The following is a 16,063-nucleotide window of genomic DNA, read 5'->3' as shown; positions in this document are numbered from 1 at the left end:
TATTACTGTAGCATACACTTGAGAGGCTTATGTGAGATTATCAACCAACCAAACAACATCAATTATACGACACAAGAGGTAGTACAAGACGTAGCAGAATTATTACTGTAGGACAAACTTGAAAGGCTTATGTGAGCTTGTTAACACGAGAGCGACGTTTCACTACTCGAGCAACACGGTAAGACCTCTCTCCCAGCCGCATGCTTACGCCTCACAACCCCGCAACCTTTAACATGTGAAGCCTGTAAGTTGTAAAGGCATTAACGGAGGTTGCTGAGATATTACCCGATCCTTCGAGGATCGGCGGTGCTAGAACGAATGGATTTCGGCCATGTGGAGGCCCGGGGAGGTGAGCAGTTAATGGCATACATGCAGGTGGAGTAAGAAAGGGTGATCTTGACGGTCTAGGAAGAAAGGGAGGAGTCACAGTCGGTAATATTTGTTCGAGGATTTCGGGTCCTTCGGGTTTCCGAAGTACGAATTCATCTGGCTTGGTAGAACCCAAAATTAAGTATATATATCTCATGTCGAACACTCTCTTGTTCGACATCAGAATCAAGTCAGTCAACCAATTTTTTTCAATATAACATTCTGCTACACATCTACCAACTCTACATTTCAGCAATAGGAGCAGTGCCAAAACCCATCATGCTTACCGGAAAGACAACACTCATCGCCCTAGTGGCAGCATTCCTCTCCTCCTCCACCAATGCCGCAGTCCTGAACCTGTTCAGCGATCGCAACTGCAAAACTCCAGCAGGGAACCGCAACGTCTGGGACAACACTTGCGCCCCCGTCGGCGGCTTTCAATCCTACATGATTGTCACGGCCGGAGGCATCGACCAGGCCGTCACAACTTACAGCCGCAACGCCTGCGCTGGCGACCAAACCACGTGTAACAGCGCCAGCTCATTGAATATCTGCTACCCCGCGTTCAACAGTCAAGGGGGTAGTAACGCCATTGGATCCGGTCCTGCTTGCGGCATTATTTGAGCGTGAGCTTGGAGTGGAGAGCCAAGGGGGGATAAATCGACATATCTCATCCCTTGGCGCTCTATAAGCAGCATATGGTACCATAGCCGCAGCAATGACAACGGACGTCCAACTCGATACGATCTTTACTGCTGTATTTGTTACTTGAGTTGTGCGATGCGCATTTCTCTGGCCAACAACGTGTCTATCATGGATTTCTGGGTAGACTGGAGGCGAGGGACATGAGTGAAGTTTTCAGAAAAAGTAGTCTCCCCAATATAAACCGAATGACTGCAAAAACTATGCTTTCCAAAAGTGACCTCTCTTAGCCCCGCGTCAGTTGCTTCCTTTATCCGCTATCCAAGGTTATGTTTCCATCCTATATAGTCGAGTATTTAAAAGATGTTCCATTAGCAGCCCTTTCGTCAAGATTTCCTGGACAGGATACCCATGAGGTAAATAGTTACCCAAAAGATCATCAACTAATATATGGCCAATTGTGGTTCTTGTTTAATCTTTAGTGATGGTACGGCATTTAGCCGCCAGGTCGTTAAAATTTTTCTTGCCTTTGCCACGCCGGTTACAGCCAGAGAGTGAACTTGAATAACATCTGCTTTTACTAGTGGGAGCATACCTTAAGCTTGAATTAGCGGAGGATACAAGGTAAAAGAAGTGTTTGTTTGGTGAATAAATTATCCTTCAACATCGCGGTAGAACAGAAAGCAACAAGGATGAGCTGAAATCGGGATTTCAGGGATTAGCTAGCAGAGAAGAGATTGAGAGAAGCAGAGCACGTTTCAGGCTATTGACAATAAAGGCTTGTTGATTGTTTACACAGAAAGCAGTCCCTTTCTCCTCTATCCTTCCTCTCATACTCCCTGCTTCCAACCTTATCTTCCGCTGCATTATCCTAGGTTCTCCTCCTCTCCGTCCTTCTCTACCTTGTGCAGTAGCATCCCACGTGCAAGCAGCAACTCAACGGCTTCAGGGCCGAGCTTGTATTCAACCCCCTCACCTCCTCCGCTCCATGCGAATTTGGGGCCTGAGGGTGTGCCGCCAGAAGACTGCTGTGGACGCAGTTGAGGATGCGAAGTCGCCTCGCTCTTGGGGACCTCCTTAATAGGAGCAGGAGGAGGCCCGGTCGTGTTCGAGACGGTTCCGACAGGTGGCTGAGGGGTCGATGTAGGAGGAGGAGAGGGCTGAGACGCAGCTGCAGTCTGAGCCGGAATGGGTCGTGGGAAGGGGGGAAGAGGGTGTCCCCTAAGAAGCGCCTCCGCTTGCACCGCGACGTGAGGAAAGGTTACAGCGAACTCTCCTGGATACCCTACGGATGTCAGGCTCTGAGATCGCGGACACGAGCATCGAATGGGGCTTACAGAAAGAGCGGAAGGTGGCAACATCTGCCCATAATTCGACGAAGGCACCTTACTGACCCAGAGGAATGACTACGCCAGCCTGTGCCATGCACTGCAAGGCGACCGTCTTGAAGTCGTCGTGCTTGCTGTCCACATTGCCCGAGTAGACCAGGGCGCCAAGCTCCGCATGATTCGGAGGTTCGGTTCGGACATGGGTCTTGGCATACTCCTTGATGCCAGACAAAAGACAAGAGTAGAGTGCCATCTTGGCGGTTGTGGTTGCTGTTGCAGCCCGTCTGATGTTTGTTGTTGATGGAAGAGGAAGATCACGCAAGACCGAAGGATTTTTAAGACGCCTTTCGTAGGCGATTTTTTATCGAGCGTGGAGCTCCTGGTCTATGACTCATAAAGCACGTCACCGCGTGTCAGAGCAGAGGCGGAGCCATTCAAACAACCTCCTCGGCAATGGGACAGCGAGGTGAATGTGGTATTTCCCGAGCAGGACATCTCCCAGAGCAATTTCCGGCAACACTCGGGGCGTTTATTGTATTTTTGCTGTAGCTGAGTTGATTGAATGTACCAAGCGTTTCACTCGTGATGGCAATTTTATAGAATGCTACGAGCATAAATACAGATGTGTACAGACGTATGTTGAAGGTTTCCCAAAGGGGTCAATTTCTTTCTACTGTTCAACCTGGGGTCCATCTGAATTTAGCGGACTTCTTTTCTATCTCCTCCACTTGTCAATGCTTTCGCATGAAATTTAGCCTTTCCATATTGGTGGTATCTCCTCGAGAAGACTTTATACCGGGCACATCACAGTGCAAAATATTGTAAGACCAATAGCGCCACAAATTGGGATTAAGACTTCATTGACCAAAGCTAAGTACCTTATGCTTTAGAAGTCTTTCATTGACCCAGGCTACATCAGATTTTGCCTTTGTTTAATCCTGCCCCCTGAATCTCACGAGGTGATGTTGACTCCAAGTCGCTTAGCGCGGGCCGAGCCGCAGATTCAGCCTCGACCCCACTGTTTGCAGTCAACAAGAAGACCTGCTCACTATTTGACGTTGCCTTCAATTAGGTAAGCTTCTTTGTAGCCTTTTCACCCCGCAACCCCAGTCTCACACATAGGAGCACACCCAGAATCGGTCATGGAGGGGCGCAACCCCGTAACCATGGGTGACTTGAATGATGCGTGCGCTGATATTCCGCCCTCCAAAGAAGGTGGAGCAGTTTTGAGGAGAATTGTTGTGATAATCCGAGGCTCGAGTGTTTACGGTGCAGTTTACTCATGCTTAGCCTTAGAGTGAGGGGTGGTTGCTAGAGGGAGAAATGGCTTATTCTGTTGCCAAACTCGTGCTTTAACTTAGACTAAGGTACAAAGCAAGACCTATAGTACCAGTCATAACAAGAAAAAGAGCTTCATTTAGCAAATGAATTGATTTACTTGTAGTCTGATAAACATTCTTTTGCAAGCATTCTCTCTCTAGCGATTCATGTAACAAGTGCGGACATATGATTACTGAAAGAGCTTTTGGTCTGATAGAAACAACCTCTTGAATTCTAATATGCTGTTAATAATTGTACCAACCACTTGCGGTACAATTAAAGAGCTCCAGTCTGATTGGAAAGAGATATTTGTAGACAGGAAGAGACAAGGATGGTGAGCCTTGAGAGCAGATATCGATGTCCTGGTTGGTTTCAGAACAATGATTAGCAAAGCACTAAACATCCCCCGAATCTTGGTGACATAGAGACTGCTGAAAATGGTCATTGTACCAACAGAGAAGGAACAACAACTTTCAGAGTGAAAATTCATTGTAGCAGCTACAACAAGAACATTGAGCAATACAGATGTTGACGGAGAAGCCCGAAGATCTACCGAGCAGTATAACTTCACTCCTCGCCGCTTTTCTGATACCAATGACGGTACGGATTATAGTTAGACCACGCCGACATCGTGAATGACGGAGCACTTTCCACCATTACACCGAAACCCTCTTTCAGCCTTCCTATACTACACACAAACACAAGGGGCCACGACATTCGCGTACAATGGCTACACCACAGCAAGATCAATGTCCCGCCCAGGACCGGACCCTCGAGCTCTTGCAGCAAATCGAGGGTCTCACAGCCCAGCTCAGAACTAAACTCATCAAGGCCAAGGAGGAGAAGAAGACTGAATGTACCAGCCAAGGAGGGGACAATGGCGAGGGTATGCATTGTACCACTCAAGCCTCGAACAATGGGGGCTCGACGTGCTGACATTGTACCAACAGTCTTCTGGACATTGAGAAAAGCCAATGCCGACCTCACAAAGCAGATTAAAGATAGCGACGCCTTTCACGATAGGGTGGTCGAAATGCTAAACGATACACACGAGGAGGAGATCGAGGCTTTGGAGGCTGCTCACAAGAAGGAGCTGGAGGTGGCGAAGAGTAAGGCGGAAACCAACCAAAAAGATATCCAGAGGCGAAATGTCGAAATGAACGCTCTGAAGAAGAAGGCTGCTACGGTTGGGGAGCTACAGAGGAAGATTGGGGGGCTGGAGAAGCAGCTTTCTACACTTGGGGCGGTCGAGAAGGAGCTGACAGAGGCGAAGAAGGACTTGGTAGCCGAGAAGAAGCAAAGGGTATTCTTGCAGAAGCAAATCGATAACTTCCAAGGCAGGATAAAGCAGCTAGATAATTGGGACAGATTGCAGGAGGATTTGGCTCGGGCACTAAATGCGAGGGATGACTACAAGAAGAGATGTGAGGAGCTAGAGAAGAGAAAACGTTGATTTTATGATAGAGCTTTGGAACAATAAAGCACAACTGTATGGCGCGGAGTTGGGACAATGCAAAAGCGATTCAACCACGCAGCTCCGGGACATTAAGGCCACTGTATGTGTAACTTCTGGGACAAGCAGTATATTCAGCCCGGTGAAAGCCCTAACAAAATATGACGCTCGCTGCTCTAATCAATGTCGGGGCTAGTGGCCCGCAGTCAACAAAGCCGAATACGCCTCCCTAGAGAAAATTTTCCTGACATCCCAAATTCTCCCAAGTCACATCGAGAAAATGGAGAACTATCAAGATACCATCTCCACGCTCCAGAAAGCAATAGAGCAAGCAACAACAGTCCTCTCCCGAGCTTCAGGAGCGGAAGCAGCCCTTCAACAACGTGTACGAGCGCTTGAAGATGAATTGAGGAAGGCGAAGGAACAACAGAGCAAGGCGGCCAAAGAGATCAACGCTCTCAAAGACGATAATGCCGAACTAAAAGACGACATCCGAGAAGCCCACACCGAAATCAAACTACTCTCTCAAGACCAGGAGCTACTTCAAAAAGAGCTCGACCTCGAAAGAAGTTCCAACAAGCGATTACAAAATGAACTGAGGGAATTCGAAAACAACCGTCCAGAAGACTTTCAGCATCTGGACGAGATCCTCGGCACGCTCGATGAGAAGCGGAAGCAATGTAAACAACTCGAGAAGCAGCTTCAGGTCACGAAATTGACCGAACAACAGCTTGAACATAGCAAGGCGACAATAGAGAAGCTCACAGGTCGGATCTGGGGGCTCAAAGATGAACGGGATCTGAAGGAACCGCTGGTCCAAACAGCAGTTGCTACTCGCTCCCGTTTCATGTTACAGGCCAGAGAGAAGCTTTCTCGGGATCTGGGTGAAGACCTTGACACTGAGTACGTCAAACTTGGTGATTCAGCAGCTCACAGAGGAGATGGATTGGCTGATGAAGCTCTTCTGCTTGCTGGATTCCTGGACAGTGAACGATGGGCCAGCATATTTGAGGAGCTCTACGGGACAAAGCTTGGAGAGTTTGCGGATGTTCCTCGTGGTCTCCGAAGAGCGAAGGATTGCGAGGTAACAATTAGAGTCGTCCAGTCTGTCAGAGGGGCACGTCCATCTTTCCAAGTACGATCCGAGGCGGGGGGCACGATATTGGCAATCACGAAGGAGTACGAAAAGGATGGCGATGGCGCAGAAAGTAGCTCGATTGTCCAAAACTCGATTCAGAGAGTAGAGCAGTTGACGGAGGAGATTGTCGAAAGCGCGCGCGGTAGGCTTGCTGATCGGATCTTCTCTGAACCCATTGAGAAATCTTGATGCGCCGGAAGTATCTGGGGGATCGTGGAAGGTTTGGAATCCATTGCTCTGGAAGCATTGGGAACGTTGAACGTGGAAGATTAAGACCTTGGTTCTCTGCTTGGGCATCTGTCGGTTGACCTGGCACCAGCAGCGTCTCTAGATCTGACCGCAGTTGGGATTGTCTTGTAGGAATACGATACAATGGCTTCATGTCTCCGGTTTAGAAGCTTCAATGGATGGAAAGCCCCCGGACAATGACTGAAATTGATCGCGCAGTGATGTTCGAAGTGAAGTGTCGTTTGCAGCCTCGGATCAGGCCACCAAACAGCAAGCGAGGAAGGCGCTGGTGGGCGGGATGTTGATAGCCTCCTCCTCACCAATCAAATTTCTTTGACTCTCCAATTCTCTCGACACCACACCGTCAACCCATCCGAAACCTCTCTCAATCCTTCAACAAATACCCCTCCTGCATCTCCCAACCTTTACAAACCCGACCCGTCCGATCTCGTTGCCACTGACATTTCCCCAACAGTCTAATCTCACCATGAGTCGAGAACGCCCCCTCCAAGGCGGCTGCTCTTGCGGACGAAACCGCTACATCATCCAGATCCCCCAAGATGCGACAGAACGACCACAGGTCTTCTTCGACCACAGCCACTCTCACCGTAGGCGCTACCCCTTCTCCCGTTTCACAATGCAAAGCTGACAAGAATCCCCAATAGGCCGATCCCAGGCAACCCCTATCTCCGCCTGGCTCCGAGTTCCCCTCTCCTGGTACCAATCTACGACCTTTGCCTTCTTCGATGACGAAACGAATGCTACGATTCGTCGAGCGTATACCTCGCCCCAAGAACAGAGCAGCAAGCGCCACTTTTGCGGCTTCTGCGGAACACCACTGTCATATTGGTCTGAATCGCCTCCTTCGGAGGCAGACTACATCTCTCTTACGCTAGGCTCGCTCTCTGGTGAAGATCTACGGGATCTAGAAGAACTGGATCTGCTGCCGAAGGAGGCTGTTGAGGACGCAGAACATGACAACGAGAAGATTGAGAACGTTCCGTTTACCGGGAGCAATGATGCCAAGGAGGGCCTCCCATGGTTCGAGAGTTTGGTACAGGGCAGCAAACTGGGCAATATGCGGAGAAGTTGGGGCTCGAGACAGAGTGGCAATGGCAGATTCAAGGTGGAGTGGGAGATTATGGAGTGGACAGACGAAAATGATAGGGAGGCCACTTCTTCCGCGAAGAGAAAAATTGGTGAGGTAGAGGAGAGCGACGCACATATGGAGGGTGCTCATTGAGTGCAAGAATAGGCTGCTGGGAGACTTAAAGGAGTTACGATGTCACGACTGTTTCGGGATGGGAGATATTGTGGTTGTAATGATGGAGACCTGGTACAGTACTAAAAGGTTGTTACCAAGGACACTTCGCTGGATTTGCTTTTCTTTGCTTGCTGCATGGATTTCTTTGGGTGGATATGCTGGGATAGGAAAATGGGAGGCAATTGCAGCATGGCATGGAGTTTATCAGCAATATCTTGCGTGGCTTAATAAGGACACACTGTAGACCAGAAAATCAAGAGCGTTGTTTTCTGAAAAGTCCCCACACATCGCCCGATAATTCCACCAACATCATCAGATCTTCTCAGCAACTGCTCACCTCGCACAAACAAAGCACGAAGGCAACGCCTCTTCACGTGAGGAAGCTATTCCCATTACAAAAGCCGCCAGCCTTCTTCCGGCGGGGTCGAGGGCCGCCTCTCCGCGCAAACAAACTCCACCATGCGTGCCCAAGCAGCCTCCGTACCCGCCATCTGGCCGTGAACCACCACCGTGGGGCGCACACCACGGAATATCGTCAACGCCTCTGGTCCCTGAGCTAACCGTTGATCCGGTATGCGGTCCGAAACCGACGTTTGTTTGGAATAGGTGCGCTGCAGCTGCTATAGGTATACGAGGGGCATATGAGGGTCCCGCAGATCACAGCATGAACTTAAAACCATCCCACTTCCCCTTTCTTCCTCTCATTTTCCTTCCCTCTGTCTTCTCTTCCACTGCTCCAATACTTCAATTGCAATTGAAGCATCAATTGGCCTCTATTCTCTTACCCAAAGTATAACTACCGGCGGGGTCAATCAGGATGGCAGACACAACACCCGTTCTCCCCAAAGACTTCCTCTGGGGCTTCGCAACAGCAAGGTACCACCACCTTCCTCCTTCCCTCCAATGGATCAACTGACACCTTTCACAGTTACCAAATCGAAGGCGCCCCCACCGCCGACGGTCGTGGTCCCTCCATCTGGGACACCTTCTGCGCGCGCCCCGGGAAAATTGCAGACGGTTCCTCGGGAGCCGTAGCCTGCGACTCGTACAACCGCACCTCCGAAGACATCGCCCTTTTGAAACTCACCGGGGCGAAAGCCTACCGCTTCTCCATTTCGTGGAGTCGGATCATCCCTTTGGGAGGCCGCAACGACCCGATCAACCCTGCCGGCATAGCTTTCTACAAGAAGTTCGTAGATGATTTGCTTGCAGAGGGGATAATTCCATTCGTGACGCTCTTTCATTGGGATTTACCGGATGAGTTGGATAAACGGTATGGAGGGCCGCTGAACAAGGAAGAGTTTTGTGCGGATTTTGGACACTATGCTAGGACCCTGTTTGAAGCAATCCCAAAGGTGAAGCATTGGATTACGTTTAATGAGCCGTGGTGCAGTGCCATTTTGGGGTATAATACGGGCTTGTTTGCACCAGGGCATACAAGCGATAGGAGCAAGAGTGAGGTGGGTGATAGTTCGACTGAGTGTTGGATTGTAGGGCATAGTTTGCTGCTTGCTCATGGCACGGCGGTGAAGATTTATAGGGAGGAGTTTAAAGAGAAGGCAGGCGGTGAAATTGGGATTACTCTGAATGGTATGTCCCCTTTTCCTCTCAATTGAAAGCAGAAACTGAAGATTTGTGATAGGAGATGCAGTATACCCCTGGGACCCAGAAGACCCCCTCGACGTCGAAGCCGCAGAGCGCAAACTCGAGTTCTCCATCTCTTGGTTCGCAGACCCCGTCTACTTCGGACACTACCCCGAATCCATGGTAAGTTCACTGTCGTCCGAAATCTTCCTCCCATTTTCCCTGAGACCTTTAGCCCTCTCCGCCTTATCCCCACACATCACTTCACGCCACTAACACGCCTCAGGTGAAGCAACTCGGCGCCCGCCTCCCAACCTTCACCCCCGAAGAAGCCGCCCTCGTCAAAGGCAGCAACGATTTCTACGGCATGAACCACTACACCGCCAACTACATCAAACACAAAACCACCACCCCCGACCCCTTCGACTTTCTCGGCAACCTAGAAACCCTCTTCATCTCGAAATCCGGCGCCTGCATCGGTCCAGAAACGCAATCATTCTGGCTACGTCCCAACCCCCAAGGCTTCCGGGATCTCTTAAACTGGCTCTCAAAACGCTACAACCACCCGAAAATCTACTGCACCGAAAACGGCACCTCGCTCAAAGGCGAGAATGATCTGCCGCTTGAGAAGATTCTCGAAGACGACTTTAGGGTTGAGTATTTCAGGGGATATATTGACGCGTTAGGTAAGGCTGTTGCGGAAGACGGTGTCAATGTTAGGGCTTATCTGGCATGGAGTCTGATGGATAACTTCGAGTGGGCTGAAGGCTATGAGACGCGGTTTGGGGTCACGTTTGTCGATTATGAGGGTGGGCAGAAGAGGTTCCCGAAGAAGAGCGCGAAGAGTGTGGGGCCCATGTTTGAGGCGTTGATTAAGAAGGAGTAGGTGATGCCAGAGGAGGGGATGGGGTTGGGCGTGTTTCACTGTTCAAAAGGGGAATTGCAAATTAGTTGAATAGATCTTTTTGGTACAAGTAGAGCATCAGCTGCGATTTTAAGCTGTGCGTGACTGCAGTACAGCACATCTATTATCTATCGTCTATGTTTTCCGCTCAGATCTCCCCTCTGAGCAGGATCTATGCCATACAATGCAAACCCTGAATATTCCATGACATCTCCCTAGCCAGGCTCTCCAAGAGTTCAGGATCTTGAAATCCTTGCTTTCAGTCGATAGTGCCCAAAACCTCCACTTCATCACCACCAGCATAATGACTATGCTTGTTCTTCCGTGGCTTCTTCGGAGCAGCCTTCTTCTTCCCCTTCGCAGCTGGAGTCTCAGCACTCCTGCTGCTCCCAGCAGGCTCTCTGTTCTCCTTTGCGCTCTCGCCACCGGTTGCTCTCCCAGGCTCATCCTCTTCATTATCACTAAGCTCCACAGTCGCCAAGATACGTCGAGCAGCAGCACTAGTAGCTTGGATGGCTTCCTTCTTCTTCCTCGTGTCCTCAGCCCTGGCAGCTTCCTGCTTGCTTTGCTCCGCCATTTGCTCTTGATCATACTCCTCTCTCTCCTTGTCAATATCTGCAACATCCACCAACTGAATCGAAGACAACTTCTGGAAGTGCTCGAGATCGATAGGTTTCTTGGGTTGCGTCATGGCTTTTGTAATTTTGTGTGGGTTGTTTCTCTCTTCTTTGTTGAACTTTAGCTTGATTTGTCGTCTGTTGCGGTGCGGGAAGTAGCTGGCTATCATCTCAAAATCGGTGCCATGTGCTTGCAGGCACTCGTAGAAGAGCTGGTTGGCTGCATGGTCCCAAACTTGAGAACGTTCCATCTTCATCCAGGTTCCTGAGGTGATAACTCGGGTGAAGTCGTTCTCTTCGACCTCCGTCATCTCCAGTCGCTGGGCTTGGGCATTCTTCTGTCGATCGATTTGTAGGGTGCGTTCATCCATGACAATTTGGCCGTCGATGATTCGCATTTGCGGTCCAGCGGGTGCTGGTACTTCTTGTACTTCTAGTGTTGCTGGTTGAGCTGCATTTGTTCCCGATGGCCCAGCTTCCCCCACTTCGCCAGCCTCCCCAGATGCAGCATTGTCCTCGGCATCCATGAGAGGGATCAGCTCTGGATGGTCCTTTCGTAATTTTGCGCGGGCTAGATCTGCCTTCTTCTTCATTTGTCGAGCTTTTATCTCGCCATGCATGCTGAATGGCCGTCCAATCTTAAGGTCCTTGCATAGATCCGACATGGTCATGTTCTCTCTATCGATTTCTTCTTCCTCTGCGCCTTCGGGGGTTGTCGCACGTTGCTTCCTCTCCCGGGGTCCATCCGCCTTTCTACGGGCTCTTCTTTGGCCCTTCTGCCGACGAGGCTTGATCAGTTGCATCTCAACCGTCGCTCGACCATCATCACCAATCTCAGGTGCCTGAACCTTCTTTCGTTTGGTATATTTCCTCTTCCCCTTCTTTGTTGTCTTCTCCGTACCTGAAGCGGCCTCCTCCAGGATACCGCCAGATGTACCATCAGGGTTCAATACTCCCCTAGGTACAATCTCCGAAAGGTGCGCTGATTGTGTAATTCTTCCAGCGGCACCAATATCTCCTGCCGCGCCTAAACCAGATCCATTCCCTCCAGCCGGCCCCATACTGCCCAACCTAGCTGCTGGATCATCAACAATCCGGGCGATCTGCATACCCTCAGGCGATGGGTATCTGTGTGCTGGTGCCTGAAAGGTAGGTTCGCAGGATGATTGCGATTCCTCGTCTTCATTTTTCTCTGCTGTCGTGTCCTCAGCCACTGCCTCAGAGGGCTCTCGTGCTTGTTGTTCTGATGACTCAACTCGTTCATTTGGGACTAGAGAAGCGGCTCTTCGAGTTGCTTCTTCATTTTGCGTTTGTTGGGGGATTTCGGATTCGGTAGTAGATTGTTCTCGAGATTCCACATTTGTAGAGCTTCGTTTTGCTGGAGGTTCGACATTGCCCTCCTCTTGTTCCTTCCGCTTTAGGCTGTTTCCTTGGGTGCTGGGTGTATCATTGCTAGTGGGATGTGAATGAGCTCCGGGGTCTGCTGGTGTGGTTGCCGCCGGTGTGGGCAACGCTTCAGCTCTCTCGATGTTTGTTGGAACTCGTTTTGCTGATGGCTCGGGTACTTCTTCATCTCGAGTCTTCCGCTTTCGTGTGTCTGGACTTGGGTGTCGGTGCGTCGATGCATCTGGGAGAGGTTTTCTTGGTTGACTCGACTCCTCCTGTGATGCAACTTGCGCAACTGGAGCACTCGATTCGGCACTTTCTGCGACAGCTCCGTCCTCGACGACTGAAACAACACTCTCTTGTCTTGGTGCTGGGGTTTGCGATTGTCGTTCAACGCTTGGTCGCGCAGATGATGGCGCAGCGGAAGGCTGTCTTCGAACGATGCCCTTCGCCTTGGGCGCAAAGATCTTTCCTCTGTTCTTCAACATGGTGGCGGTTATCGAATCAGCATCGTATGGCGAAGACAGGTCCTATGCGACCGAGTCCGAGATGCGCTGACGGCGAATTGAGTTGTGGTTGGGTTTGAGATGGAGGGGTTCTCTAGATTGAGTCAAGAGGTCGAGACGAGGCTTGGAATTCGCGAAGTTGGAGTCCGGAAGCGGCTAGCGCTGGCGTTGATTTTAGCGGGTTCGAAAAGAGAACAAGGAGCGATCTTTGACGACTTCCTCCTCATGGTCAACTCTCCCCAAACACGACTCTGCACAGGCTCAACACTCCGGCTTGCTGCAGTGATCGCAGCAGGTCTTGCATTCCTTCCAGTCTCTCTGTCTCATGTGCCTTCTGGCCTGCCCAGTCTGATGACGATTTCAACGCCCCTTCACCCATCTCACCCATCCTTCATCAAGATGGAGGATAGGAAGAGATCAGCCGGCGATGATCTCGCACCGCCTACAAAGAGACAAGCCGTGAATGGCAAGGCATCTGCGGATGCTGATTTGCCATGGGCCAGCGACCTCGAGGTATGTTATTGTCGTCACCGCCGTTCTCATATCCATCAGCACAAGCCCCCCTGGATTCATCCATTCCTCCCGTCTTCGAGATGTCAGATGCACACATCCTGAGTACCACTGCGTATGATCTATCGGGCTGGTGCTAATGCGCAGCTTGCTGTACGCAGCATGTTGCATAGCTTGCAGACTTCACCGTCATGTATTCGTACATTACCACCCATACCTCCATACATATCTTGTCCGATCAATCCATACTGCGGAGGGAATGACTTGCTGACGTTGCCGTGTCGTAGAAATACCAAAAGGATGCTATCCTTCGCCAGATGCGTGAATATAAGCGCGAGAAAGATACCTTAGAATCACACTTGCGAGAGGTGCAGAAGAAATCGGTTGACCATGATGATCACATCCGCGTGATCAATACTTGGTGGGACCAGGTGTGTAGATTTCCCATTCTCGATCTGCCGGCGCGGGCTAATATATCTGCATAGTTACTCGACGAAGTCAAGCTTCTGGTTGAAGATGAGATACCGTCTAATGATGATATTGAAGGTCAGTCCAGTGGCCAAGGGTCGGAACCACCACTTACGCAATCCACAGCAACCTTTCCCACTGCATTAAGTTTCAAGGGCAGCGAGGACTTCCAACAGCATTTGGCATCTAGAGCGAAGCAGATAAAGTCCAAGCTTTCGTCTATTTTCACAAATCTTAGCAGCGTTCGAGGCAAGCCGTCTTCGGATGTCCATGAACTTCAAAAAAAGCTTTCCTCACTCCTCGGAGCCCAAAAAGAATATCTCACCAAACTTGAGAGATTGAAGAGTGAGAGGGATGATCTTAGCGACCGCCTAGAGACAGCCTCACTCCGATACATCAAAGCCGAGAAGAGGCTGGACCGGGCCAAGAGCAGTGTCGTCGCCAAGTTGGAACAGCAAGCCATTGCTGGTTCAAGCAGCGGCAACGGAGCAGTCCAGAATGGGAGCGATGTTGAAATGACCGATAATCTTTCCGAGGAGAACGAAGCAAATCAGACCGCGTACAAGGAGGCCGCAGCCGTTGTTGCCAAGCAAAAAGAGCAGTTAGAAGCAATCATGACGGAAAATAAATCCCTGACCGAACAACTCAGCGCAGCGAATACTCGACTCTCCAATCTGAACGAAGATGACTATGCACGAACAGAGCTATTCAAGCAATTCCGACTACAGCACGAAGATGTGATCCGGCGCATCAACCATCTGGAGGCCACAAACATCCAATTGCGGGAGGAAGCCGAGAAATACCAAGCCGAGAGGACTGCATACCGGGCACAAATAGAGAACGAGGCAGAAGTAGTGACGGGGGAGCTGGAAAGCCAAGTACAAAGAATGGAAGCAGATCTCACCAGAATCCGGTCTACGAGGGACGAATTACTTGCTGATTTGAGCATGCGAAAGGCCAGTTCGGAACAAGACAAGACCTCCAGTGACCACTTAAATGAACTTATCTCAGCAAAAGACGATCGCATCACCTCTCTGGAGGCAGAAGTCGAGCGTTTGCGAGCCCGGGCTGAGGAAGAATCCTTGCCTCCAAGAGCCGCGATCGAGGCGCTGGACCTGCAGCAACTACGGCAAAAGTATGAGAGTCTGGAACGGCAGTTTGAGGCTATCGAGCGAGAATTGCCAGGTCTACAAACGGCATACAAGAAAGTCCAAACCTTATCGACGAAGAAGGTTATGGACTTCACCACACTGGAGGAGAAGGTCCAAATCCTTCACGCGGAGAAAGCAAAGGCTGATCAAAAGTATTTTGCTGCCCGCAAGGATATGGATACCAGGATTCTCGAAGTCAGATCACTGAAGATTCAGAATCAAAAGAGTTCAGAGATCATTCAGCAGTTGAAGGAAGTTGAGACGGCCAACCGAAACCTCCTCAGCAATCTCGAGAAGCAGTTGAGCGATATCAGACAAGCCAACGCATCCATCATCACCGAGCACAAGAAGATGGAGTCGACAAGCAGAGAAGCTACCAGCAAAGCCGAGACCTTGAAGAATCAGGTCACCGAACTCACCAACTTGATCAAAGCCAAGGATGCAAACAACCTCAACACCAAGCAGCGGATCCATGATGTCGAGATCGAATTGGAGCAAATTCGGGTGAAGTATGAGCAGGCACAGAAGGATAGGGACACATGGAAGACCAAGAGCCTAAGCAATCAATCAGGCGAGGAAGAAATGCTTAGAGTAAGTTCCAATGCCCAGGGGTCTCTTTCCTTACTAACGATGCTAGACTCTTGCTCTGTGCACTATTTGCCGGAACAACTTCAAGAACGTCGCCATCAAGACGTGTGGTCATACTTTCTGCAACAACTGTGTTGAAGATCGTATTGCCAACCGGATGCGCAAGTGTCCCAATTGTTCGAAGCCTTTCGACAAATCGGACGTCATGACAATCCACATGTGATTGATGAAATAGCTCTGCCATCTCCGCTTGGTTGTTTGGTATAGGACTTCACGTTTTCAGCGTTTAATGAGACCGCACTTTGGTCGTGTATGATTGCATAAACCGGATGGAAAGGATTGGCTTGCTTCTGCATGGCTCATATGAAGATGAGATTTATTCCCTCTGTAAAAAAGTCTTTTTCTTTTCCACCATCACACCGCGAAAGGTGTTTCCGCTGTCATCCCTTTGGGAATCACCCAGATTGTTGGGTACAGTGTTTGTAGAGCTAGAAGACCACGAATTACCCAATTACCTTCTTGACGTCGAACCAAACCCTGTGCTCTCATGCCTCGCAGAAGAGCTTGAGCTTGACCCGCTCCGTCCGGGAGCGTTGTTAGAGCCGCC

The 16,063-nt window shown here is 50.2% G+C and overlaps 8 protein-coding genes across 8 annotated transcripts; 6 read left to right on the top strand and 2 right to left on the bottom strand.

The window, feature by feature from the left end:
• Positions 1-562: 562 nt before the first annotated feature.
• K444DRAFT_607067 (uncharacterized protein) lies at positions 563-1,267 on the top strand. The gene has a single exon (XM_024879105.1). It carries the CDS (start codon positions 649-651, stop codon positions 991-993), a length of 345 nt encoding a protein of 114 aa, XP_024743661.1. The 5' UTR covers positions 563-648; the 3' UTR covers positions 994-1,267.
• A 610-nt stretch (positions 1,268-1,877) lies between these two features.
• On the bottom strand, positions 1,878-2,592 carry K444DRAFT_624239 (uncharacterized protein; the record flags this gene model as incomplete). Its single annotated transcript, XM_024882371.1, has 2 exons — positions 1,878-2,296; positions 2,406-2,592. The coding sequence occupies 2 exons, from the start codon at positions 2,590-2,592 to the stop codon at positions 1,878-1,880; spliced, it is 606 nt and encodes a 201-aa protein (XP_024743660.1).
• A 1,793-nt stretch (positions 2,593-4,385) lies between these two features.
• K444DRAFT_698853 (uncharacterized protein) lies at positions 4,386-5,252 on the top strand (the record flags this gene model as incomplete). The annotated part of the gene is made up of 2 exons (XM_024887961.1): positions 4,386-4,545; positions 4,610-5,252. 2 exons carry the CDS (start codon positions 4,386-4,388, stop codon positions 5,110-5,112), a joined length of 663 nt encoding a protein of 220 aa, XP_024743659.1. The 3' UTR covers positions 5,113-5,252.
• K444DRAFT_659000 (uncharacterized protein) lies at positions 5,126-6,688 on the top strand. Its single transcript, XM_024886318.1, has one exon. The coding sequence runs from the start codon at positions 5,393-5,395 to the stop codon at positions 6,437-6,439; it is 1,047 nt and encodes a 348-aa protein (XP_024743658.1). The 5' UTR covers positions 5,126-5,392; the 3' UTR covers positions 6,440-6,688.
• Positions 6,689-8,431: 1,743 nt separating this feature from the next.
• Positions 8,432-10,373, top strand: K444DRAFT_125617 (glycoside hydrolase family 1 protein). The gene is made up of 4 exons (XM_024870419.1): positions 8,432-8,618; positions 8,671-9,332; positions 9,385-9,509; positions 9,613-10,373. The coding sequence occupies exons 1-4, from the start codon at positions 8,560-8,562 to the stop codon at positions 10,210-10,212; spliced, it is 1,446 nt and encodes a 481-aa protein (XP_024743657.1). The 5' UTR covers positions 8,432-8,559; the 3' UTR covers positions 10,213-10,373.
• Positions 10,374-10,720: 347 nt separating this feature from the next.
• K444DRAFT_508253 (uncharacterized protein) lies at positions 10,721-11,584 on the bottom strand (the record flags this gene model as incomplete). Its single annotated transcript, XM_024873411.1, has 1 exon — positions 10,721-11,584. A coding segment is annotated over one exon (864 nt), but the record flags the coding sequence as incomplete, so codon positions are not given.
• Positions 11,585-12,899: 1,315 nt separating this feature from the next.
• K444DRAFT_125569 (uncharacterized protein) lies at positions 12,900-13,711 on the top strand. Its single transcript, XM_024870417.1, has 3 exons — positions 12,900-13,252; positions 13,411-13,448; positions 13,537-13,711. Exons 1-2 carry the CDS (start codon positions 12,965-12,967, stop codon positions 13,420-13,422), a joined length of 300 nt encoding a protein of 99 aa, XP_024743655.1. The 5' UTR covers positions 12,900-12,964; the 3' UTR covers positions 13,423-13,448; positions 13,537-13,711.
• On the top strand, positions 13,427-15,823 carry K444DRAFT_125580 (BRE1-domain-containing protein). The gene is made up of 3 exons (XM_024870418.1): positions 13,427-13,680; positions 13,735-15,459; positions 15,506-15,823. The coding sequence occupies exons 1-3, from the start codon at positions 13,567-13,569 to the stop codon at positions 15,677-15,679; spliced, it is 2,013 nt and encodes a 670-aa protein (XP_024743654.1). The 5' UTR covers positions 13,427-13,566; the 3' UTR covers positions 15,680-15,823.
• The last annotated feature ends 240 nt before the right edge of the window (positions 15,824-16,063 follow it).

The sequence above is a fragment of the Hyaloscypha bicolor genome, assembly GCF_002865645.1.
Source record: "Hyaloscypha bicolor E unplaced genomic scaffold K444scaffold_13, whole genome shotgun sequence".
Classification (NCBI taxonomy): domain Eukaryota; kingdom Fungi; phylum Ascomycota; class Leotiomycetes; order Helotiales; family Hyaloscyphaceae; genus Hyaloscypha; species Hyaloscypha bicolor.
Note: the sequence above shows the minus strand (reverse complement) of the source record. Positions and strands in the feature narration are given on the sequence as shown.